Below are 27,738 nucleotides of genomic sequence, written 5' to 3' on the forward strand. Positions count from 1 at the left end.
ACTCAAATTGATGTTTAAAAGTTAAATTTTCATAAAGTAAAACATGCGAAACGATATATATATTCGCAGATTTATATATATATATAAATTAGAGAATTCTCGTCTACATTTGAAAATTCAAGGAATTTATTAATCAAGATATACGTTAAATTCTTTCTGTAATATGATGAGTAGAGATTATACAACGATTACATTTTTTCGAGCGAAAATCGTGTACTTCCAATCACGCGAGACATTTTGGACTCAACGTTATTAAATTTAATTTCGTTATACAGCACATTGTAGCGAACGCAACAGAGACTCTTTGATCAGTCAGTCCCAAAACTAGAAGTGAAGAGAGAGAGAGAAGGTGGGAGAGGGAGAGAGAGAGAGAGCACTACGCTTCCAATAATTAGGTTTCATAGGGTTTGCTCCATAAATGAAGATCAACTAACTTCCCCATTGTGTCCATTCCCCGAGCGCAGACAGCTGACACCCTTCCACCTATCGACAAGCTTAATTGCATCGCCGGCCTAAAGGAAATACCGTCACTAACTGCTAATGATACTCGTCCCCATGCATCTTCGATATCTTGCTTCTAACGATCTTCCGAAAGACGTTATAAGTAACGGTATTGATGCGCATTAAATAAAATCAATTTCGTAATAATTATGCGTACGTTCGTGTTTACATGTGTACGCGCGCACTGTTCGAAATCTTTTTACTTTTTTAACGACTCTAGACAAAATGATGCGATCGTATATCACTTATCCGAAGGGGAATCCCCTTCGCACTCTTTTCTCACGTGGAGCTCTCGCGTGAATCGATAGTAGGACATTCCGCCCGCGACATTCGATTTCGAGGAATGCGCCAAAGACGACCCTCGTTGGTCCACGAAATCTCGGGACGATCCATCCGTCCAATTTCGTTCTGGCATCGTCTCTCGGATCTATCGAATTTCTTCGCGTCCCTCAAACGAAAATCGCCTCCCGTAGGAATGTCCGCCTGGTTTTAAACACAAGAACCATCACAGGAGGATCCTGTGCGGTCGCATGTGAGATCCTCTCAGTGCTCCGCTCTTTCGTATAGTTGAACGCAAAAGGAGCAAGCTTGAGGGAAAGAAAGGGCCTCTCAGGACCGAGGGGAGAAGAGGGCAGCGTTCATTCCGGTCAGACGGCGCACTGATTCTTTGAAAAATTGCCAACAAGCCGCGGCCATACTTCCTTCCCTTTTCTCTTTAACCCTTCCTTCCTTCCTTCCTTCCTCCTTTTGCTTCGTCTCTTCTTGGCAGACCGCTACCCCTCAAAGCATCAGCGATCTTTTTATTCCGCTTATTTTTCACCGCGAAGCGGTTAGAAGACTCTTTGCTCTTTCACAGGAACACGACCGTCACTTCGATCATCGTTCGTCCGATATATTCGGGATCAGGACTGTAATAATCCGCGAATTTCGATGCAATCGATAGGCTTGTCGCGCGAGCGCAGTGCATACTCGGGCACTTGTTTGCCAAAATCGTTTGCGTTTTGATTTTAACACACTAATGCAATAGCAATCTCGATTGCGCGCATAGGTATATAGATAGATTGTTATCGAATATTCATAGCGCGTTGCCGATTTTATTATGGCGAAAACTGCGTGGCGTTGGGTCGACCAATTACGCGGATCTTTTTCGATTTACTCTCGCAAGAAATATTTCCCGCGCAGGATGGCTTTATTTTTATTTTTATTTTCAATTCTTCAAAAGTTAAGAGCAAATAGAAAATATACTTACACGGTATACGGTCTTTAAAAAATTAAAAGATAGGGAAAGAGAAAAAATATATTTAGTATATACTCTTTACAAAAAGTTAAGAAATTGAAAATATATATAATATATCCTCTTTAAATTTAAAAAAAATTCGCGTTATATATAATACATTTCAAGTATATAAATAACCGAAATAGATAATAAAAATTTTGCGCAACAAAATTACACCTCGATATTTAAATAAATTTCCATACGTTTGCAGCTATTATACGGGTTGTCCAAAGATATCTATAAATATATTTATTTCCGAATATTATATGGGCTGCTCTCGAAACAGTGTATCGATTTACACATTCCATCCAAGAATAAACGCGCTTTACATGTGTATTATAAATATTTGAGCATATATAATATTTTTGGCATTTTCAAATAAAGCTCGCTAAAATTTACGACAGTAAATCGGGTGTATCGAATTCCATTGGAAACGATTATTAGAATCAATAGCATTCGAGATTGTAGTCGAGGCTTTCGGCGGAACACGACGAAGAACTTTCGAACAGCTGTTCAAAAAGTTGCCGACTATCGGGCTCTTTTTAGGAAGTGCCAGGCAAAGACCGTAGGTGACTACGCGATCGGTTATCGCTCTTGATTCCCCGCCCGGATCGTCTTATCTCTCTCAACGAAAAATTGCGAGATCGAAATCGTACGAAACGAATCCGTACCTCTCCTTTCCCCTTTCGTGTCCCGTCCCGAGGAATCGCTCTTATTGTTAGAGGGAATTCCGACGCGCCTTGATCGCGATGGTAGTGAAATTGATTGATGTACGGCCCGCCAAATTCGACGCTAGCATCCACTTCCTCGGGAACCATCGACCCACATACACGCACAGATACAAACACACACACAAATATCTTTCGATCCCTCTCTGCACCCCACGTTGCATTAAGATCCAAACTCGTCGAACTGGATCTCACGTGAGAGGGAAATGCATTCGATCGATTCGTGAGAAAGCCGTTATTCTCAGCGCGCCCGTGCGATCCAATCGGTGTACAAAAGCCACGACGTCGATATGAGTACGTCGAGTAGCGGCGAGGCGACATGGAGTTTCTCAAGTTTGATCGATATCGCCATTTTTGCATTGGCAAGATTCATTCGCCAGTATTCATAGTAAAGCATAAAAAAATGTTTCGTTTTCAACCGTTTTATAAATCCAAGATGCCTTGATGCCTCGAAGCTTTGGATTCTATCAGAGGGAATTACGTTTTATGTATACATTTTCAATTCCGAGACTTTCTATGTAGGATAAATTCGAGCGTGTCTTTTCATAAGGAAATGAAAAGAGTAGGCGCGAAAAGGGGAGAGGTCGAGATAAATTCTCAATCTTTCTGCGTGTCCGCGACGGCAACGGTATTAATGGAGGCCCTTCCGGCAGTCCGTTCGGTCAATCCACTCTGCGAGAAAAGATGAAGAGTTGAGAGAATCCTTTCAGGCTCCCTCTTTCGTTTAAACCCGGACCGGCCGATTGGCTCGTCGATGCTGCAGGTAGGTACAGAATTTCTCTATTGTCCCGGTGAACGATAGAACCGACTTAATCACTGCACTCCATTATGTCGGCCACCTCTCATTTCTTTTTCGCCTTCTCGATTTCTTTCCCCTTTTCTTCTTATTCCTCTCGTCCCTCTTTCTTCTTATTCCTCATTTCTTTCTCACTTTTCGAATTCCTTTCTGCGATCCCTCTCTCGCTCGTTTCCTCTCCTTCTCCTCTTCTCAGACTTTCGTTCGTTTATGATTTCTTCCTCTTTACGATTGCCACTCGAAAGGTTACTGCTGCTAGAGCAGCCCGAAATGCTTTTCTAAGACTCGGGTAGCGCCAAACTCGATTGCCAGCTCGGGATTGATTGGCAGATAGAACGTGTCAATCGGCCCTTGTAATTCCTAAGCAAACCTTTCCGGATGAATGAAAGGGACCGGGGCGCTACCGAATGAAATGTTTCTGGTGTACCGAATGCGAAACATGAAAATTCATTCCAATGACACGCCTAAAGGTGAGAGTGTTTGAGAATCGACAGATACGCGAATCAATGAGAAGAGGAAAATGAGAAAATCGATCAATGATGTATTTCTCCTGTTGCAACGCTTGATTATCCGACACGTGTTTACATAATATACCAAGAAGCATATATAATTTCTCATTTAGAAAAAAAGAATAAGTTTGTAATGTAAAAAAAATCATTTCAAATAAATCATTTCAATAAAGTGATATTTTCTGTCAAACAAATTAACTTGGATGTTCATTTCCACTTAAATGTCCCGAGAAGTATCCCGTCTTTCGTTACGGAACTTTGATAAAATCATTGGGGAATTTCGCGGCAGTCGCGGATAGTTTTTTAAAATCCACTTTTTCACCGATAATGGCGCGAATCGAGTTCAGTTGGGTAATCCATCCGTCGTTTAAAGGCACGTACAAAGACCACGAGAGGAGCTTAGTGAGCCAGAAGAGCGGATCGTTTTGCTCGTAAGCGAAGCTCGACTCGGGAGGCTATCCGCGAGCGAGGAAACGAAGTCGCGCGGAAGGGAAAGACGCCGGGGGAAGGGGAGAGGGATGGGGACGACACTGCGTGATAGTCGGATGCTCTTCCTCCGGAATGAAGTCGGATCATATTTTTAAGATGCAATTTCGAGGGAAATCTCTTACGCGGTAGCAGCTGCTCGCCCACCGTTAGCCCGTTTCCTGCAGCCCTTCGCGACGTATATCCTACGGCGAAAGGTCGCCGTAGCGACGAAACGAAAAGACGAAAGGAAGCGAGGGGGAGGGGGATGAACCGGGTTAAAGTGAGCGACGGAACACGAAAGGGATATGAGGCTGGGCTGATCCCGGAAAAGTCTAATGCATCATCGCCGCGCATCCCTACGGAGATTTCCGGCTAACCGATGGTAATATAATTACGTACCCCGCAATTTTTCACCAGCTATTGGATTGTTACTTTAAGATCCAAGAAAGTGCGTATATTATTTTCTTTTCTTAATAACTCAAAAAATGCAAACAATTTTAGACAAAATTGTAAAATTGTTATCAAATTTTAACAAACAAGGCCGATTTAAAATAAACAAAAAAGAGGGAAAAACAGTACAATTATGATTATTCAAAGTATATAATACATTTCTATAAATATATTAATATCACCCAATTATTTATAAATATAATTAGGAATATATAAATTATTATTATTCATAAAATTTTTATATAATTCTTCAAAAGATGTCTTTAATTTCTATTATATTGCATATGGTAAAATCATGGACATTATTAAAGGATCCTGATGAAAATAACTATTTTAATTGTATCATTCCGCAACTTAAACTGCATCTGTGAGTGGAATCCTATTCAGATCACCGTCGTACATCTCGTTTGTCGTCAACACGCAATAAAATAATAATCTTTGCAAAGTTTGTATAGAACTGTTCGAAAGGGAGAATATCCTTATATTGTTTGAGAGAGTTTAGAAAGTTAAGAGAAGCCCCTCCGACGTCGAGGCAAGATTAATGCGCAGCCGTTCGTAATCGCGTAACCGACCACGTTTGGGGAGAGATTGAACTTTGCTCGGGTGTAATCGAATTCTATATTTCGTTAACGCGTTCCCGTCCGCGTCGTCGTCGTCGGCGGAAGTTATCGAGATACGACATGTCGGAAAATTATCAATGCACGGCCATTCGTAATCGGCGTGTCGTATCGCGTATACGCGCGAGTTCGCAGCCCCCGTGATTGGAACGATTAGAATTCAGGAAGTGCGCGTTCGTGGCTGCCACCGATACACCCTGGCAAAGTTTGTCGCTGATAGTCTCTCGTCCCGAATACACCTTGGGAGCGTTCCTTTAACTTCCGACTCCGTTGCAATTGCCGCGTACTAAGGTAAGGTAGATAGGTGTATACACAATGCGCGACGGCAGAGTAGCGTTTCGAAATTCAAGTAGCGGCGCTGCCTAGAATAAGCAGGCAGGCGGTCTCAGGAGGCAACTACTTCGTATGAGCTGGGACTAACATTGGTTACGTCTTGATACTCCGCTTTATGCTCGTAATATCCTTTTTATTTTCTCTGAGAACGGACGAAAGATGGTTCGTGAATTGTATTTAATTTAGTACGGTTGATTTTATGTTTCGATATTTTATTTAATATTTTATAAAATTCATAAAATGGTGTACATTTTCATTGATTACACAATTTGACAAAAAATAACTTCTTTTCAGATATATGAAAAAATGTAATTGTTTTCTATAATTTTTTAATGCTAAATACTACTCCGGTTGCTAATTGCTCCATCGTTTTTAAGAAACTTTTGATTAAAATTTGAAAAAGGTACTATTTTAATGTATTGTATCATGTTACAATTACGATATGTAATGTGTTGAACAAGTTAACTATATTATTAGAACTTTCAGATCTCAAAGGAAATTTGTTATTGGATTAAGGTTAATAAGATTTTTATAGTTAAATATAAAGTCCATTGCAAGAAAGAAAATTACGAGAAAATTAAATTATTAAAAGTCTATCAAATATGTACATAAATTTGTGCAATCATTTTTAATTTAATCATCAATTATTTGCCATATTGATTTCGATTGATTTTAATGTCAATTTTGATATTGGATTTGTGGATATTGGATTTGTGGATATTTTGATATTTGATATTGGTTTTTCAATGGCTTAAAAAATCCTCAAGTTTAAAAACTACAAATTATGATGGATTTTCAATGATTAACTTTTGCTGCAATAAACTCTATATTTAACAACGAATATTTTATTAATCATAAATGATATAACAAATTCCTTCTGAGGGCTGAAAGTTCTAACAAGACATGTAACTTTAATAACAACGAAACTTCTCTGACATGTCACATATTCCGTAGTTATAACATGATAAAATACATATATTAATATAATCCGTTTTTGCTTTATTTTCATCACAAATTTCTCAAAACTAAAACGTGATGAAGCAATTTTAAAAGTCGGAATCGTATTTACAGCGCTAAAAGAGAAATAATTGTTCTCATTCTTGAATCTTTACTACTTGATCTGTTATCGTATTATTTCAAAAAAATTATATTGACTGATAATGCAATGAAAATATATATTATAAATTCGTAATGTGTTATTGTGAAACAAGAAACTATAAAATTATTAGTTCTGCGAGAATTTGAGCACAATAGACAAAATTCACGGTAGAGATTTTTGTTACAAAAATATATTTCGACGCCATAATATCTCTTATTCTCGCATCGCGTGACAATTTTATTTGCATAGCATGCAAATAAAAATTTAAAATTTCACTCAATATACATATAAAACATTACGCATATCGATGAAATCGTTATGTAAGTTTTCTCGTATAGTAATAATATTGCATAAAATTTACGTAGCATTGTACGCGCATTTTTAATTGTTACATTGTCGCACGAAAGAAGATAATATATGTAAAGAAATATTTAAATATTCTTACGTCATGTATCCAGACGAGCTTGGACCAAGGGGGATTGGCTCTAATGTGGCACTCAAAGTACACGTCATCCCCTTCTTTAATGTCCTCTGGGCTTAAGGTTGATCCGAGGTTTAACGATACTATCGGCGGATCTGCAAATATAAAACATTAAAATCTTCCTACATTGTACATCAGCTGATGACATCTTAAGATTACATACACTTTGCTGTATCAATCTTTTTATCTTTCTATTTTTCATCATTTTTCTATTTTTATCAAAATAATGACATTAGCATTAAAATTTTATAAAAAATAAAATATTAATAATATTATTATATGATATTAACATATTTCATTTTTATAATATTATATAATTATATAATATAATAATAAATTTATAAATTTATTAGAGAATAGAAAATGAAATAAAAACGGATAAATAAAAATGATAAACTTTGTTTATTCGGACGTTTCGTGATAAGATATACGTGGTATCGTAAATACCACGATAAAAGCGGCCATAATCGCCATTTTCATTACCGGACTCGTAGCACAATATCTCGATTTCTGTCGATATACGTAGTTACGTCTGTGGCATAATCTTCAGCCTCCATTAGCGCCGATATTTTTCCTCCTGCCCGTGGGACTCTCAATAATATCTCGCACCCGTTTCCACGGTAGCTCGTAGATGTTACTCGTAGCTCAGCTACGAATGGCTCTCAACGATCGAGCCTTTTATTTGCTTCTCGTATCTGACGTTTACTGCGTGCACATTAGTTTAATCATACCGAGTCCCTCCGATCCTTCTCTCTTTTCTCTCTTCCTCTCTCTCTTTCTCCCTCTCGACTTTTTCCATTTACTTTCCCGGCGTATTTTCTCAGAACAGAACCTTATCGTTCATCGCAATAAATTCCCCGCCTTTCTGAGTTGACTTTTCTTTTCCTGGGACCACATTACTCGCGCGAAATAGTATTAATTAGCTTGATCACGTCGGTTTATCTCCCGGTCTTATCATCAACCCTTCTGAACTTAACCCTACCGTAGTGAGCTACCGTCCAATAGCCCGGCACATTCCCTTTGTAAATCACGACAAAGTTCATTAATATAAAAAAGGATTGGAGGAAGAAATTACCAAAAAAAAGACTCGATTTTCCCTTTCGTTACCTCGCGGATCGATAAGTAACGCGAGACGATGATGACGAGGGGTCGACAGTCTACGTCTTAGGTAAGTGGCGCAATTTCGAATCTCGTGGAACGGTCAACGTAATCGAATACGTGACACGACATCATTTCCCGTATTCTGCAGTTTTTCTCGTTTCGCGAATCCCGCGCTCGCGCTCTCCTTACGTACGTTTCCCAGGGTTTTGCCGACTATATTTTTGCCGGACGTGCAGGTGCGACCGGACAGATGAGAAACGAACGAACGATAAACAGTACCGGAATCGAGAAATTTATCGCTGTCGAAGTAACGCGCCTGTGCAAAATTGAAAAAAATATCCAAGCGCGCGTAGCTCTCGCTTTTTCCCATTATTTATACGCATTATACAATTAAAATGAACATACGATGATACACGGTTGTCTTGCGCAAATCGAGATGAGAGAGTCGGTCTTTATTCTATCAAAGCTCAGTCCTCTCTGTGCGCGTTTGCGAATATAAATTTGCATCGTGCCAGCGTACAATTGTTTTCTTTAAAAACATTCGATTCACTGTGCCTGCATTGCTAATTCATTTTGAGAGAGAAGAACATCCGAGAAATAATTGTAAAACCGAGGAAATTAAATTTAAGATTAATCATTAGGACAGATAAATTTGTGTTAAATATATAATAAAAATTCAAATTAATTTTTGCTCAACTTTTTAAGAAAAAATGGATTATGGGTAACTGCGCTAAATTCTTTATTTAGTTAACTCTTTTTTTCGCGATAAATTGGTATATTATAATTCAACATTTGTAAACATTAAGACGCTATTAATCTACTACAACATTAGAGATGCTACAAGAGATTTCCCCAGCGTAGATTAAAGACGGATGATGTTCGTGCGCGAAAACTTTCGAGATTACGTTGTCGAGCAATGTGTTGAACGTTTAAACCGTTTTATCACGAGCGTGAGCGACGGTTTGTGACGGTTTGTTTGCGATTCAAAAGGACCCGTTTGCGCGTATAAAGTCTGCCTTATGCCCGCATGATGATAGCACGACAGTAAAAGCGTTCGTTATTATTGCTTCTTCCAAACTATACAATAAAGGCAAAAACGAGCTTTTTACGACTTGTATGAAATTTAAAATGCTTGTTAAATATCATCGTCGATCGCGTTGCACCGAGATAGATTTAGCGAAGCGATGTAAAATAATTTCCGAAACATATAATTCGCATTATCTCGGACTAAATGTGGTCAAATGTGAAATGTTCGCGTTGATGATTTTCAAAGCGATAGATGAGATACAATATTATAGATTTAATTAATTATTCTTTCAATTTCTCGGATGTCTCGTTTCATTTTAATATTTCGCCGGCGGATCTTCAAACAGTTTTATAAAATTCTTGCAATAATGGAAAGAAATATTTCATGTGTATAAAATTACAAAAAAATATACCGTTTATTTTTATTTAAAAAATATTTGTTTAAAATTATTACATACATTTCTCGATAAAAAAAATATATAATACAGAATTGTGAAACCCAATATAAAATTTTATTATAAAATATGTATAAAGAAAATTTTTTGCTCCGGGAGCCAAGATTGACCCGAGATCCGCTGCGCGCGTGGCTGTCACATCGTTCGCTATTCGAGGGTTAATATGCGCCGAGAAGCGTGTCATAACTCTCGATATAAGTCGAACGTAAAGTTTTACGAGGCCGGATGAGCGTGGCTGTGCGTGATAAATTTCACAGACGTCCGGTAAAATTGACGGGGCGCGATGTCTCGCTCGACACACTTGCACACAAGTGCAAAACCGCGCTCATCATTTTCCTTCTACATCGCGGTTACGTGCTCATCGCGAAGAAAGCATTTCCGCTTCGGTCATAATAATCAAATGCGTTGGAACGAACGTCGCATTTAGCGATTCCAAGATCACGGAAATTGCGGGAAGGAACTAGAAGAAAAATGATGTCGAATTTCATAATCGAAAGGTACCTGGTTGAGAATATAGATACTAAACACGGCTAATAATCACGGACAAATTTATAGTCAAAACACATTAATGATTCCATTTACTCTTGTCAACTGTTACTTTGTGTTTGTTTTTTTTCGTGTACAGTTTCCTTTTATGACAATCTCGAGATCGAGAGTTCTGACGATTGGATTTCGATTCTAATTTATGGGGAATCTCACGGAGATCCTTTTATTGACGTTGTAAAAAGGGGGAGAAGCGCGCCTTCTGGGATACAAAAGGAAAAGCATGTACGGAAATGTACGCGGATGAAAAGATGCTCGTAAAATCGGCCGATTCGGCGGGATTCGAATGAAGATGAGAAGATGGTGTTTATCGGGCAATTTTTTTTCCTTTCCTTTCTCTTTTACGACGCGCGTTATATGCGCGCGAGTCTGCAGAAACGGATAAAGCCGAAAAAGAGAGTGAGAACGATTGGCGATCGATAAACACCGTAACGTACCATTCGTCATGTTGTCGTATTCGATTTACCGCGATCAGTTTCGCGATCTGTCAGTCGTGAGCGAGTTTACGGTCCGCGAGAAATTGGAACGTTAAGGAAAAATGTAACGTGTACTCACACACGACGTCGATCTTCCAGGACTTCTCGACGTAGAGTCCGGTCACGTTTGGATTCTCCGCCCGGCAGGTGATAGATTTCCCATGATCCTCCACACCCGGCTCGAACTCCACCGTGCTGACGGTTTGATTCTCCGATCTTTCCTCCTGCGGACCGTACCAGATGAAATCGTGAAATTATCTTTCTTATCTATTACGTCGATTTGTTCGCTCCATAAATCGCGCGATCCGGGGACCGCGACACTTTTGCGACATGCATCTGTAAATCGCTCGTGCATAAATCAATCTTATAAACGAGCACATTAATCAAATAAATAATATATCCGGATATGTCAAGATGTAAAAAGATTATAAACTAATTAAACACTAAAAAAAATTAGTCAATTTTGAGAAATTTCCTTTCTCAAGCCGTTATTCATCCGTTGCATCTGTCCTATCATTCCCATTGTGTATCTGCTTGCGAAACTCTTTGTTTGCCAATCAATGCAAACAACAAATTCAAACAGTTGAGGTCGGAACACTTATGCGAGAGGCTTCGACTCGAGATAGTCGACGTTGAATTAGCACACGCGTTAGCATGGAGTATGTGCGTTTTCGCTCAGGCGGAAGTCCTAGTTGGCAACTGCTATATTCTATTAAGGAACTAGGAATGCACCGCCCGAGACGATCTCTTGAAAATGCGTTTCGCAATTTCTCACGACGGAAAGTTATTCACATCGCACAGCTCAACGTGATGCGGAAGCGAGAGATGGAGATGAGTCGTTTCGATCAGCTTCACGCGCGATATGAATTGATTAATATTTTTGTAACATTGACTCTTCTCTCAGTAAAAAAAAATATATTTTTCATTTTTATTGTACACTTTTAATAAAAGCTTATGTCATTAACCAAATCTTTAGCGGTAAAATAACTGTTGAATTATAATTTATCCCGATTATTGAAATAAAGAACAAAAATCTCAAAATGATTGCTTTTATTCGTAATTACGTTAATTGCGTTTTGATATTCATTATTTATCATCATTACGGTCTGATAAGTGACTTGATTTTAATATTTAATTTTGTACTTAGCATCTGAATACAAAGCATCCAATTCGCTGCTACGGCTGCTCCCATTCAATCATTTGCGTCTCTAGAATCTCTGTTATTTGCGTTAACTCACTCAAGTTTGTGTTTAGTTTGACAAAACCCAACCTGTCTCTGTTAGTCGCTTCGCGTTTTATTCATTATGCTAATCGTATAACTATTATATATAGGCCAAATTTCCTAACTCTATGAATATGTAATGCTATCGACAATGTCGATAAATACTAATCATTGTATTATCGTCTTTTCCTTGCATCTAGTTGTTTCGTACCTTAACTCTTTACAACGTCATGTTCTGCTGCGCGATATTAACATTTAATAATCATGATAATATGCTTCATATAGTATTTACACAACCTGCATTCTTGTCATTTCAATAAAAATCTCATCCTTCGAGTTCCATTATATACTTTAAATAAAAACTACTAAAAAGAAATTATATTTATGTTGTTATGAATAAAATTTCATTAGGTCTTGCTTCAATAATACAGTTTACAAAAAAATAGCTTTAATTTTAATTTCATTTATGTTTATTATGATTTATGTTTACGTAAAATTTTTTCTTATTTTTCATTATTGCATCACGAATTAAATATATAAGTTAAGTGAAGCAAAGTGAAGCAAATTTAGACTTAGTTTACAAATAATAATAAATTTTATATGTATGTGTAACTGAGCGAGATAAAATTGTATATATTTAATGCATTGTTTTATAAAATTTTTATATTAAAGCAATTTAATTATGATATTTATCTAGACTATAATTAAAGATATGTTTAAAAGAATATGTCGCACCAAATATATAATTTTTCGCGCTGACATAAACGAGAGTCAGAAAAAGATAAATAGACGGAAAAACACGAATAAAAATGAATAAAATGCCATATATTCCTGGAATGATTTTTTTTTTCGGCAAAATACAACTACTAATTAAATTTATACATTAAAAAATGATGGATACTTTTTAATGCTATTGACAGACCAACGCATAGTTCAACTGAAGCCACAGGTGACAGATAAGAAAAATTTTCTCGGCAAAGTTTGTTTGCGTATCGGAAACTTGGCAAGATGCAACAGAGGAAGAAATACGGATACTATTAAGGAAATAGGACAAGTTACGAGATGTGAGCTGCGAGTGAACAGTTTACGTTATTGCCGAAATGGTAGAAAAAGTTACATATAAATGTAGAAAAATGGTCGCGAAAAAGTTACATATAAATAATAATTAGACAATAATTACATGTTTTTTATACAAGATTATAATAATTATCCCGTTTGAAACAAATTAATCGACTGCAGAAAAATTTTTAATAATTTATATACAAACTGTATTGTCATTACTAGTGATTTTTTGCTGTATTTACTCTAAGATTGTGCAGTAAATGTAAAAAAAGCAAAATGTGAGTAACATGATACAAAAATAGCTCATTCAATACATTTCGATTTTCACGCGCGATTAGAGTAGAAACTTTAATCTTCAGCTCTTGGATACCTAACGAACTGCTCCAAAAAGCGTTTGATGTATCAACCGGTAAAATCAGGCGCGTGATAGTTTTTATTGACGGTAAAAATCAAAGCATCGGCGAAGGAATCATCGAATTCCAGACGGACGCTCAGTTGGCTGCATATGATATTCATAAAAGTACTACAAATTTTTGTCAAGAATTGAAAAATTTTCGATGCATCTTAATATATAAGTATCGAATTAGACAATTAAAAGAAAATAGAAAACTATAATTTGAAAACTTCATTAAATAATTTCGTTGTACACGAAATAAATTATTATTTCATAGAATTATTGTTGATTAAGGAATGAAATCTAAATATAAAAAAATACAATATCATTGAAAATTTGCAAATTTTCGTATTCTAACTGGACTGATAAACGTCAATTGAACAAAATGCAAACGAAATAAAAATCTATCGTGCAAGATTTCGAAATTCTGTACAGCCAAAAAGATCAACATTTTGCGATTGCATATCAAGTGTAAATATAGTAAAGAATGGAAGAAATTATACAAAAGAAAGAGAGAACTCGAGCGAGAATTGATGACGGAAAAAGAGAAGCTTGAAACCCAATTAATACGAACTTGAGAAGATATTTCTGAGAAAACGTATTATATCAAAGTATCGTTGCGTGAAATATTGTTCTCTTTTTTTTATAAAACATACAAATAATCACGTTTTATACATTGCAGAGAAACGTGCAATCGCGCTTCACAAGCAAATGATAATGAAGGTGCTACAAAATGAAGAGAGAAGGCTAGAGAGAAATAAAATGACAAAACAAGCTGTTACAATATAGCAGACAATAATATAAAGAAAGAGACACAAAAGACTGAAAATACAGCCGTTAACGAGTGTCGAAATAAGACAATTCTAAATATCTTCATTACATCGTATTTTCACACATAAAAACGAAAAAAATTGAGAAAATTTAATTTCGATTATTATTTTCACAGATCTTTGTATGTTCAAAAAGTCGACAAGCCATAGTGATGATAAAAAAATTACTATATATTGTATGTTCAAAGAGTTATGACGACAATATGGATAGTTGACGATCAATTGGAAAAGACAGCCAGATCGCCTAATTATACCCATTACCATTATCATCATTATCGTTTGTTTGTACTTAATCATAGTGAATGTATCACAAGAGATATTCTGTGTATCTATTAATGTATGCAATTATGCATACAGATGTGCATGTATGCAATTATGCACATTATGCACATTGTACATGAATATGTAAAGAATGACAAATAGCGTTTCCTTAGAAGGCATATTATGAGATTCTAAGAACCATATCGAAATGTAATGATGATTGCGAAAAGTTCTCATTAATATATTACAAAATTATGTCATCACACTTGTAGTGACATAAATTCTTTTTCAGAAATGTTCATAAAAAAATAAGTTATTAAAACTAATAATACATGAAATAAATTATTATATCCAAAATCATTGTATTATTAAATAATTTAACAGAAAGAAACGTCCTAAATATTTTCTTTCTAATGTAATTATTTAGGTCGACATATAAGTAAAATATTATTTGCAAGAATTATCGAAAGATATTTCGAATAGATTCTATTCAAATGTTAATTTTAAATTGAAATTCAAATGCTAAATGCAAATTTTCTTCAATTATCCACAATCGATCGAGACTAATAATACATATTATCTCTCTCTCTTTCTCAGTATCGTGTATAAATGATAATTATTACAGTAAAGCAAAGCGTTTATAGTAATTTGCCAACGAATTTGAATGCATTGTTGCAAATTTGATGTTATTTTTTAATATATTTGCATTATAGTGAGAATTTGTCTCATTGTAATACAACGAATTTTCGTTTTTGAATGATATTAAATATTTATTGTCACCTTTTTTTAGTGATCATCGTTGATAATTATCATTTAAAAACGTGAAAAGGTAACCTGAAGAGAATTTTCTTGGTTACTTTTTGATCTGCACTACTTTTTCTAAAACTGCTGTTACTAGATATTATATATTATCCGCGATTCGCTGAAGATCCGATGAAGAACTATTATTTAAATTGTTGAGATAATATTCAATGAGAAATCTAAATAACAAACTTCTCAAATAATCAATCATTTTTGTAAAGAAAATCCTTAGAAGAATATTATTCTTTTGTGGACGTTGAATTATCATATTATAATGTTTTATGAATATCATTTGTATAAGTAGATATGAGATTTCTTTCATAATATAATACATACTGACGATATAATTTGGTGTCCTCATTTCGCATTGTCTTAATCTATTATATAATCTCACAAGAAGATACAATTTTTTAGATGTCTTATTAATAACACTCATTTGACTGCATGTAAATTTGTGTGGATAATATTTAAAAGTTGACTGAAAATATCAATTTTTTTGTGATAGCTGTCTTTTGTAAAATGCTAAAAAACATGAAATTTGGAAAATACATTTTTAATTCGAGTATTTTGTCTCTTGCAAATTTAAACACGCCTATCTCGCCTCACTTTCCATCATCCTGACAAGTACATGAACCGTCAAATATGAAATCTATCTATCTCCTTTTTTTATCTCTATTTCTCTCTCAGAAAACAGTTTGAATATTTATAGCAAAGCCCATAATTTCAATAGCTGCGCAATTTGTGTTTATATATTCAACATTGTGTATGTATGTGTGCGAGACGTTTCTCTTAATTTAATATCTACCATACGGCAATAGCCATAATTTGAATTTTTAATAAAGTTTTTTTATTCATAACGCAGGATACCAATATTATAGATGCAAACTATATTTGAATCGATAAAAATTCAATTTTTTTATGTTCGATAAAAATTTGGTACATATTTAAAATTCTCGCTTGATATCAAATAAGAATTTATCATCTATATTTAATTTAATTAGAACAAATGACTGCTTTCATATGAAAACTTTTTGATTTTTTTATTTGAATTATCAACAATTTCAAAATTTTTTATCCATTTAAATCTTTTGTCAGTTTGTGTTTTTTTTTATTATATAACTATAAAGCCTATACTTTATATGATATATAACTGACGATAATGTTTCAAACAAAATCTCATGTATAATTTAACACGTAGTGTATTTTAAAAAATGAATCTCAAAAATACACGTACACGAATAAAAAATAAAATAACTTACATATTGCATTGTATGCTACATATTATATTGTACAGATCTAATAATGATATATCGCAATAACAGATTTAAAAATAAAAAGCATTATAAGAATATATCCGATATATTATTTTCTCTTTCAAAAATATATCACAACATTGATTAATTAAAAAGTTCATTAGAATATACGCCAGAATCGAAAAGAATTAAAAGAATACTACTGCAACATGCGCTCTTCTTTGTTCCGCGTTCATTGGACAGACGGATAAATATAATTTAAAAAATAATAATTTTGCGGACGGAAAGAGGGAGGAAAAGAGAGGATCGAGTTTCGAATGCTCTCACACGGTATAATTACGTGGCGCAACGTGGCGAGCGAAAACGGAATGATAAAAAAACAATGAGAGAAAAATCTGATCCGACGCGCCGCAACCCATGGTTAATTTCAGTTATATTAGGTCCCGCAGGGACAGCGAGCGCGTAAGCAACCGAGGTAACATCTGTCGGAAATTCGTCCCCTCGAAAAAGCTCCAAGCTCCCGTCGACGCGGCAAAAATCTTTTCTAAGCAGCGCGGATTCCGAGCGCGAGGTTTCGCTTATTTTTCATACAGAAACAAAGAAACGTGAGAGCTGTTCAGTGCTTGTATTGTAAATTATACCGCTCGTATCTCTCATGTGGAAAGAGTTCAGAGGAAACTAGAGGAAAAAGGTATATTTTAAAATAATAGACGAAAATGAACGACGCAATCTCCAAGACAATTTCTCACGTTACGTCAAAATGAATCGAAGGTGGAATTATTAAATAATATCTGCGGGGAAAAAATGAAGGAAAAATATGTAAACGGTGCGTCGATGCGATTGGATAAAAATTTTTGCCGAGTAGCAATCGATCACACTCATAGTTTCGCGTCTGACAAGGATATAATTACTAAATAAGAAGAATTCTTATTACGATGAAAAAAATTGTCATTTCGTCCTATTGCGAAAAAGTAAGATACTTAATTAAATTATTGCGCGGCAAGAATAATAAAGAGAGAGAGAGAGAGAGAAGAGAGAGTACGTTAGTTACTTCCTTACTTTAGATTCCTAAGTAGACGGTAACCAGTAACGGAGTTTTCGTTTGGGGAATAAGCACGCTCGCGATACGGAACGGAGACGCCAAAACGTCGTTGAACATTGCGGCCGGAGGTTGTTAATGAACTACGTGAAATTAATTAGGACCGCGTGTCACAACGCCGGGAGACAACGCCAACTCCAAAGCGCGCGCACTCTCTCTCTCTCTCTCTCTCTTAAAGACCAAGTTGCAACCGGAAGTTGCAACGCCGATTCCGGATTATCAATAATGCGAGGCCTCACGGGATCCCCTCTTACTCCGTACATACTCAACTATCGTGATTCGAGCGGCATCCCGACATATAAAGTTTCGCAACGTCCGACGTGATCGAGGCATCTCCATTTGAGTCCGAGTCGATGATGAACTTTGTCGCGCATGGAAATTGCATCGAAGAAGATCGCGCGATTACTATAAACCCGCATCTCTGTAAGATATTTGCAGAAACGGAAGGACAAGTCCCTTAATAAAAGATGAAAAAGGTGTGAATATATTCGCGTTGTTCGATTTAACGAGATCGGAATTTTAAATGGCCTTTATTCGGTGTTTCCGCAATACACCAGATTACTCGAGTGAAATTTGTTCTGCATTTCAAGGAAGCCGCATCACGCACAACTTTGTGATTTTATTTTAAAAATATCAAGATCATCTCGAATAAAATGTTAGATATTCTTATTGATACAAGCGAGGCGAGATATAAGCTGAGATGAATGGAACGACCTATATTCTACGACATTTCATATTTTAAAGGAAATGTCGATAGAACCGACATCGCGCGTGCAGCATCGTGATATGGACTTATGGACCTTAAAATTTAACGGGACGGTCAAAGCAAGATATGATCTAATATTATACCACCAGACCAAAGGGAGAGTTTCATTTCCCATATAATTATACATCAGCATTATATAATTAATCAATATATGACCTCCGGCCCGCAATGCAGCGGTTTATGGAAGCAATTTAATTTTCATAATTACACATGACATATCTTTCCCGTCGATTTGACGTTTCATTCATTACGTCATGATTAATAAATGGCGATTCCCCGCGGAGCGAGTTCCTCGTCTCCCTGCTCTCGTTCAGATATAGTTTAGCAGATATGTACTCCAGAAAGCCAGTAATGCGTTCTTGACGATACGTACATTATCGGATAATGTTGTCGAATATTCCCGGCGGCAGATTTTCGCGCTGATTCGCGTCCGTTCTTGTAACGATCGCGTCGAGCGGAAAGGGCTTTTAGTATCGTAATATTTTGACGAGTATTACGTAACTCGCTATTATACAACAAATTTCCGGCACACACATTCCTCTCTAAAATATAATATATAACATAACATTCTCTTTTCGAAAAAGAAATGAAGAATCCTGAAATGCAAACATCCGGCGTCTTTTTGAAAAAAAAATTAATCATATATTTTAATATAAAAAACTATGTCGCGAACGAAAGATTATTGACGTGTGAAGTGATGTAAATATGATTTGAATTTTTTGATATTTATAACAGACATTATATATCATGTCGCGCGCGGATATATGGAGGAAATTTTACAGTAAAAATTACATGAAAAATACATTCCTCTTTACAATTTATTTATTTATTGTAAAGCTGGAATATAATAACATTAAGATATTTTGATTATTATAAAAATGGTAAATTGTGCATTTGTTTTATTATTTGATTATGCATTTGTTTGTGCAGCAAAATATTTGAATAATTGCACACAATATTCCTTTGTAAAAGATAATACATATTTAATATATTAATCGAATAAAAATATCGTTATTTCTTTTACATGTTACAATGTTCCACGATTATTAAAATTATAATTGTTGTAATTTTTACTATCAACGCTCGTCGCGTTATCATTCAAAGCATTCGCAGTCCGCAACTTGCTTTCATTCATTTAGTTAAACGCGATGAGCGGACATCATCCTTCGATAGTCTTGGCGCGCGACTATCCCCGACTAGAAGAGAGAAATGTAAAGCAGATTCGAAGCTGGAATTGCGGGCGGAAACCATGAATCGGTACAGCTTAATTGGCAATTAGCATGCCACCAATGAAAATATCTGGAGTCGACAGGTGTGGCTGCTTAATTCAATCGGCACGTCTCGAAAGTTCCGATCTCCGCTACCCGTCGACGCTATCACCGCTTTCAACCTCCCTTTCGATTCGCTTTCAACCCGCTATCACAATCGGATGTGACTCGAGCTCGGGCGAATCCAATCCGTTCGGAGAGAGAGTGCCGATTCTTTATTTGTACCTGCCCCTCTCTCTCTCTCTTTCTTTCTTTTCCTCTCTTTCGCTTTCTATATCCTTCTTCTTTGTCCTGGTCCGCCCGAGGTCTTATGACTGTGCTTCCCTCGCGAGAATCTCTCCCAGGGGAAAGATTCGCTACCGAGGGGTGTAGTTATCGGTTCCCTGGGGCGTTTCGACCTTTTTATCCCCCGCGTCCCTCCCCGCGCTCGTTCAACGTCTCATTTTGAACAAGCTCGAAACCGGCACGTAACTCACAAAAGTGTCATTGGAAAATTGACTTGACTCTCGCTATTATATTAGGATATATCCTGTATCGCTATCTGAGGAAACGAGTCGGATTTTATTTTTCAAACATCAATTGGTCTCGTTATTCAATCCGATTCGAATGCAAGGATTTTAATTGGCGTGAATAAGTGCCAATTTTTTTCAAGGAGAGAAACGCCGCGTATAAACGAAAGTGTCATCTCAACTATTACGCCGAAAGAATTTCTCGATTCTTATAAACGATAGACCTCTCTTGAGATAATAGTCCTTCCGCAGACATCCATACACATATATACAACTATTGAGCTATTATTGTGAATGACAAGGAACAATTTGTAGAACTCTCGTCAAAATTTCTCCGAGGCATTGAGTGTAAAAATAATACGTGTTCGACTAATTGAAATCTCGAATTCATGCAATTTCCAATTCAATCGATAGACTTTTTATAGCGCGGGAAGAGCTCGCAACGAATCCGTTTGTACAAATTTCCGAGAAAATTTGCGAGAAAATACAGTTAAAAGACACACATTTCCTAAGCTTTATAAATGAAAGTTGGAAACAACTCAACGAAATCTGGATAACGCGCCATCGCGTTATATCCGGGCTGCCGGTCTCTTTTTTTAAACTCCTGGCCGGCGATTAATTAACGACGATGACCCGACTCGAGGATAATAAGCGCAGCTCACCCGTTAATTACGTGTCTCTGCGCGCCACGGGAATTACGTACAAATCGAATCGCGTTAAAATAAGCGATGCTATTAGCAAATAAGTCCTGATTAATCGAAGCACGTATAGCCGAGAGATAAAGTTCGCGCCTTTGGGATTACCCGAAGCGCGCGAGTCCACGGCTGTGTATTCTAGGTGTTTTACGAAAGTGCCGGAACAAAAATGAAAGCGACAGGTCCCGGAAGAAAGAGAGACGGAAGAGAGAGGAGGTGGCTTTTGTGCGGATCGTGAGATAAAAGATACGGGACGCGCCACGCGGTAAACCATGAGAGGGATAAGGAGCGGCTACTTCTAGCTTGAGGATCAGTGCTGTGTTACTTTTTCTTATTTCTTTCCCTTACCGTCGTGTGCTTCAGCTGTCTTCTCCGGCCCTTGTACCAGGTTATCACCGCGGGTGGCCTTGAACCAGTAGTCTCGCACTCCATGTCGTATCGCTTCCCCGCTAGGAGAGACTCGTTACCGATTCCTTTTCTGCCCGGTCTTCTTATGATCACAGCTAGAGGTTTCACTAGAAAAAAAAAGAAATAACTGCCGAGGGTACTGTTTACATTATGCGCGGATATAGAGCTCGATTTTATCAGCGTATTCTGCTAAATCCATTTCTTAGGAAAAGCCAAACATTTCTTAAAAATATATATAATCTTTGTATTATATAATAAAACAATCTACAAAAAAGGTCCTGATGATCAAATCATAAATTTAAATACGTTTAAAAGGCTTAAGACCTACGCCAGTTATTAATGCGTGAGAATAATATTACAAATACATAATAAATTATATAATAAAATATCAGAAAGATACAAAATACATTAAACGAACATGACGAACGCTCGCGTTTCGACTCAATTCGAGTCCTTTTCAATGTCTCTCCTCAAAATAAATATAAATTAAACCTGTTGGAGAATAGACTATGTGAATATAAAAACCGCAACGCATGAAGGTCAGTAAATATAAGCGCACGGAAATATGGAAAAAACGCATGATAAATCGCTCGAATTATATAATAATTTTAAATTAATTAAAATTATCACAATTAATTTAATATTTTCACATATAAGATTTCCTGATTTTAATTCTCTTGAACACAATCTGTAGAGAATTTTCATCTTTTATAATTAAAAAAATTTAATTGCTTCTCTTTTCAAAATTCCAACATTTAAGACGTTAATATTGTTGACACCAGGTACATTTAAAAAATTTCTGCTAATATAAACATAAAAATATACTTGTTATTTTATATTTTGGATAAAAATTTTTGACTGCAATTTGCCTCAAGAAAATAAAAATGGCGGATAAAAAAGTGAGCAAAAGTCGTGGCCATGTCAAATCGGCCAAAAAATGAATCTCACGTTATAAAATGATAGATTGCAGCCGCCCTTCACTTTTGGACGAAGCTTCGGCATTTCGTTTCGTCGTATCGATACAGCCGTCGCGTCGCGAGCAAAATGTGAAAGTAATTGCATAAGTTAAACAAATATATTCAACGTCGCGCCCAAGCGAACGTGCGACGCATCCAACGTGCATTTTTTCGTCAAATATTTTTGCGCAAGATATGAATATTTAGTCGTGTAAATATTTTATGTCGTATCATCCTTTTTGCGTCCTTCTCGCCCCGTAACGACGAAGCGCATTGTTACTTTTCGCAATTATTGTTTTCCGATCTATTATTAATAATTTCGCGCTTTATCGAGCTTTGCATATGCAAAGAGTGAGTGTGTGTGTGCGTGTATACGCGATAAAAACTGCAATGTCCTAAATTTTACTCGCGAAGTGACGATCGCTGACGGCCAATAAATTCAGGTTTCCAATTCGCCAGTGTCGACTAGATACGATTCGTTCATCTGTGAAATATGAAAAAGCGTGAATGGAAGCTTCCATACGGTTGTTTGCGATGCACTTCGCTCCGATAATAGTAGTCGCAATTTATTATTTATTATCTTTATGTTATCATTCCTTCCTGTTTCCAATACCGACAAGGATGATAAATATTTAATACTCCATTTGCGTAATTAAATAATTTATTCTAATAAAAGACAATTCTCTCTCTCTCTCTTCTATTTTTTAATTTAATCTAATATAAAATTGATTGAAGACTTCTAATGGAAAAATAAGTTATCCAATTTTAAATGTATTGATTTGAAAAAATATATTGAATAATATATATTTATAAAATTTAAAATTGAAACAATCTACATACGTGAGACTGTAAAATAAAGTAAAAAATAAATAAATAAAATAAATAAATAAATATGGACGTATAAATATTGTAGGAATGGAGCTTGTTCTAATAATGTTTATTAACTTTAATCAATCTTCAAAGTTAACGATGATGAGCGCTGATACGTCCGTCGATATGGCGATCTCGCGATTGATGGATCCTAATGAAAGCACAGAAGAATTTTCCTGTTTGGACGGAAAAACTGGTCTGGTTTCGACTTTTATTTTGCAACTTAATAGAATGAAATGACGACGGGAAATAAATTTGCGCAGGCACTTTACCGAAGTAATGAAAAATCAAAGAGCGTTGAATCGTTAGGTCAGGCTAGATCTCGATACGTTCCTCTTCTTTTCATCACGATTTTCTCTCTGATCGCTTCAATCTATATTTTTTTTATTTTTCATCATGCTGGGACTCTCTCTTTTCGCTCGTCGATAATTGGCCTTCAATTTCGTTAGTGGCTTCGACGAAAATCTCTGATTTTTGAAAAGCCTGATTATTGGATGCGTATTGATCGTGGATGTTTTTTGCGCAAAAGCGAAATTCCTGCTTCCATAACACACGCGTAAAAAAGTGAATTAGAGTGATGGAATCCTTACGAGAATGGTGATTGATAACAGTGTAATCGAATCAAGGGCCGGCAATTGAATAATCGAGGGTCACGGATGGAAACGACGGCGAACACGAAAATCCCTTACAGTATCTCGAATCTGTTGCAACCGTTGGATAACCCGACGAGATAAGATTCCACGCGCTTGCCAATTTTTCGGTGTAGTACGAAAATTAGGGCCTTATCCCTATTCTACACCTCGCCTTCTTTTATCCCGCGCTGGGGAATTAACGAAGAATTCTAATTTCGCGAAGCCTAGAGAATAGTCTGCTTTTCATGCTTCTTCGTGCTCTTTCTCAGAAAAGGGAAAGGGAAAGGCGACGAACGAGTCGGATTCCCCTCCCTGAGAAAGTGGGTTTAATATATTTCTCGTCTTATCTCGCCTTATCTTCCCGTAAAGGCGACTCATCCAACGGCGAGGAAGCAAAGGATGTTGGCCCACTTTTGGTGTCTCGTAGATTTTATCGTTAATGCGAGACATGATAGGCTTAAGGGCGAGGCCTCTCTGATTTGTTAGCCACGTGATAAGAATATATATTTCCCTTTTGCTTTCATTAGTCTACTGCGCTTTTAATAAAAGTAATCGATTTTTGTGCAAGAGAAATTATTGAAAATTCGTACACAAGAATATTTAACACAGATTTTCTTGTAGAAAAATCTTTTCTCCAATCGAGAAAAAAAAGTATTCAATTTTAATTTAATTTACTTACAATTGAGATCCAAAGAAATCGATGTTTCCTTCGCATCCACCAAATCTGTGTTGCGCGCCTCGCAGGTAAAGTTCGAGCCGAGATCGGACCGGCTAATGGGCTGTAGCGTTAATCTGTTGAAAGAAATTAAACAGATAAAATTAATCGTGCCAGATAGAATTAGAAAAAAAAAAAACAATTTCCGCGCATATAAAAAACACACGCGAATATCTACATCGAAGAAATTGTACCTGTTCTCGATTACATCGCCAGCATTATGTTCGTATTCCTCGTCTTTCACCCGGCCATTTACAAGCCATCTAACCATGGGCTGCGGTTTACCTGCAACAAACGCAAGACCTCGAACTTACTTAAAGTTTCATAATATGTTACCTGTGCGGGGCTGATAGTTTTAATCTAGCTCGTCTCACAATTGATTACTTTCCGTAAAAGTTCTTTACACGTATTTCTCGTACCTATCATTTAGAGGGTCGAAAAAACGAGGGATGACGAGCGCGAGAGGAGTTCGTATACACGGTGCAGCAACGGGCTTTGCCGGGGCTACTAAGCGGTAGACGAGTTCTCTCTGAGAACTTTTAAATTAGCCGATACCCCCGAGTTTTCCGTGCGGTATGCCAAACAAAAACTAGAAGAGAGACTTCGGAGGTCTTTCGAGGCCGCTAGCTCGATAACCAGAAGTTATAGCTTGCCAGCCGCGCCGTGGAAATGGGAGAGGGAAAGGCAATAAATACGTCGAAATATACAGGTCGAGAATGCGCGATCAAAGTGATTGAAAAATTAAAAACGAAATTACATAGCGGGCTCGCAGAACGAGCTCTCTCTTGATAACGAAATAAAGTGTGCGCGAAAGTAAATACAGTGTGTTGCACACATCGCTCGCTTGCACGCAAAACACATCTTGCTTCCTGTATCGTTTTAAAGTATTTAACTAATGTGTCTTATTTTCTGTAAAGAGAGGGAGAAACTATTAACAGTTTTTGCACAAATTGCGTTTTAGCTACAGTTTTGGTTATCAAAGTTGTTGATATGAGAAAAACAATTGGCAATTATAATACTGGTAAAATATTTTGTTTATATCGTCATTCAAAAAAAATTTTTTTTAATCGATAATATGTACATATAATATATGTGTAGTTTTCTTTCAATAATTATTTCGATTTTATATCTTATTATATTATATATTTTATATTATATTTTATATTATATTATATTTTATGTTTTATTATATTATATTAAATATCAATAGTCGTTATTTTGTGCTTCGACTCTCCTAGTTTTTGAAATAATATGTTAAAGGGAAAAATAACTTGATTTGATGCACGGGTGTATCGATATTTTATTGCGATATATAGCTTGGTATTGCTGATTATCGCGCCAATATTTGTATTACCTGGCTGGAGTTGTGGAACACAGATTGACGACGTGATCAAAAGAGAATCGTGTAACGGTGGTAACCGTAGTTTGCACCGGATACGGACGGAAATAATTCCTCTTACGGGAAATAGTGTCGGTCTCTGCACAATCTCCCTTCGTTTCATACTTATTGAGAATGTACATTCAGCTCTCTCTCTCTCTCTCTCTTTCTCTCTCTCTCTCCCTCTTTCTGTCTAAAATGAGTTTTCATAGATAATATTACGAATTTTGATTCAAATTTTCCGATCGTTCATTATACGTCTGAAAGCAATTTGTAGATTTGTATGTCATAAAAAATAATTTACGAATTAATTATTCTACCGAGAGATGTGAAATATGCAATATTTTTCCTTTGTATAGAGATAGACAACTTTTTATATAATATTTTTCCAAATTTTTACTTAATTAAAAAACTGCTTGAATCATAATTTGCAGTAAGTTATAATTTTAATATAACACACCTATGTGTTTGTAATTTAAAAATGAAAAATGTGAGAAAAAATACTGAAAATTTTTAAAATTAAATTAATTAATTGAAGTAAACTTTCTTTTTTACTAATATAAATTTTACTAATATAATTTTGAAATTATTTTATTAGCTGTATCAATAGAAAAAAGATTGTGACGAAATCTATCTTTTGTAGTTTTAACTGTGAGTCACGGAAATTCATTTGGAAGCAAAATCGATAAAATTGATGCAAAAGTACAAATTTTCAAAATAATTTTACTTTACTTATGAAAACTGTTTTATTTACGAGTATATGTGTCTTCCATAAATTTTCTCAATATTGGGACGCGATATGTCTCCAAAAAAATTTGAAAAATGCTATTAGAATTACAAAAATTCTGTCGACTATCGAAAATGAAAAAAAGAACAGTGGTTTATTTTATTGTAAGTCACATAAATATTTCTATTTGCGAAAGTCAATCTTAATTTTAATAACATAATGAATTCGAAATGTATCTTATATTTTATATAGATGTTGCGATCAATATTTATATTTCCTTATCGATATGATGTCGTGCGGAATATGAAATCGTTTCTGGGAAAAAATTTTTTTTTATCTACATACGCGCGGCGCATGGCGTAATCAAACGAAAATCGCCGGAAAAATGGACGGTAGCGATTCCTCGAAGCCTCGAGGGATTGCGGGGGAAAAATGTGCCATCCGAATGCCATCGTTTCATTGTTATTCACGATGGCGTACGACGCCGGAAACGCAATTTAATCAGGTCCGATGCAACATCGGTGCGGCACTTAAAATTGCAACCTGATCTCCAGTCGGAAAGCACATAGCACACGACGCGGGAACAGCCTCTCGCTTAGATTAGTTCCATATCATTGTTATTCACGATGCCCGCCAATCCTGATTGCGTTTTAACCGTCTCGTTGCTTCCGATTCTCATCGTTGTCGCCCCCGCGAGCCCCTATTCCCTCCCTCTCTGTTCGTTCCGTTTCTTTTTATCGCGCACGACACCGTCTGGCCAACATCATATTGCCGCTTCATCTCTCGAAATTAATTTTATTATGTTTATTAGATTCTGCATGGGAGTTTATGACTTTTTCACAGACTCAATAAGTAAATTCAAGAGATAAAAGAGATCTTTTTACGATTTAATTTCGTGGATTTATAAATGTGAAAAATTCCAGTATTTATAATACGTATATTCTGCACGTCTTTTTTAATTAACTTTAATAATATTTTAATCCTATTGAATTATAAATATAAAAGCACTGACATATCGATTGTTCTTTCGCAC

General features: G+C 36.1%; 1 protein-coding gene across 3 annotated transcripts in view; it reads right to left on the reverse strand.

The window, feature by feature from the left end:
• The window catches only part of LOC145967459 (kin of IRRE-like protein 1), a 372,081-nt gene that overhangs the window by 30,200 nt on the left and 314,143 nt on the right, over positions 1-27,738 (reverse strand). For all 3 annotated transcript variants that reach the window (XM_083092372.1, XM_083092371.1, XM_083092373.1), the window contains 5 exons: positions 24,795-24,885; positions 24,565-24,677; positions 21,368-21,534; positions 10,939-11,083; positions 7,223-7,353 (listed from right to left, as the gene is read on the reverse strand). In XM_083092372.1, coding sequence (XP_082948498.1) covers positions 7,223-7,353; positions 10,939-11,083; positions 21,368-21,534; positions 24,565-24,677; positions 24,795-24,885 — 647 coding nt within the window. The remainder of the gene's footprint in view (positions 1-7,222; positions 7,354-10,938; positions 11,084-21,367; positions 21,535-24,564; positions 24,678-24,794; positions 24,886-27,738) is intronic.

The sequence above is a fragment of the Camponotus vicinus genome, unplaced genomic scaffold, assembly GCF_025532165.1.
Source record: "Camponotus vicinus isolate PSW18456_S1 unplaced genomic scaffold, iyCamVici1.0 SCAF_2, whole genome shotgun sequence".
Classification (NCBI taxonomy): Eukaryota; Metazoa; Arthropoda; class Insecta; order Hymenoptera; family Formicidae; genus Camponotus; species Camponotus vicinus.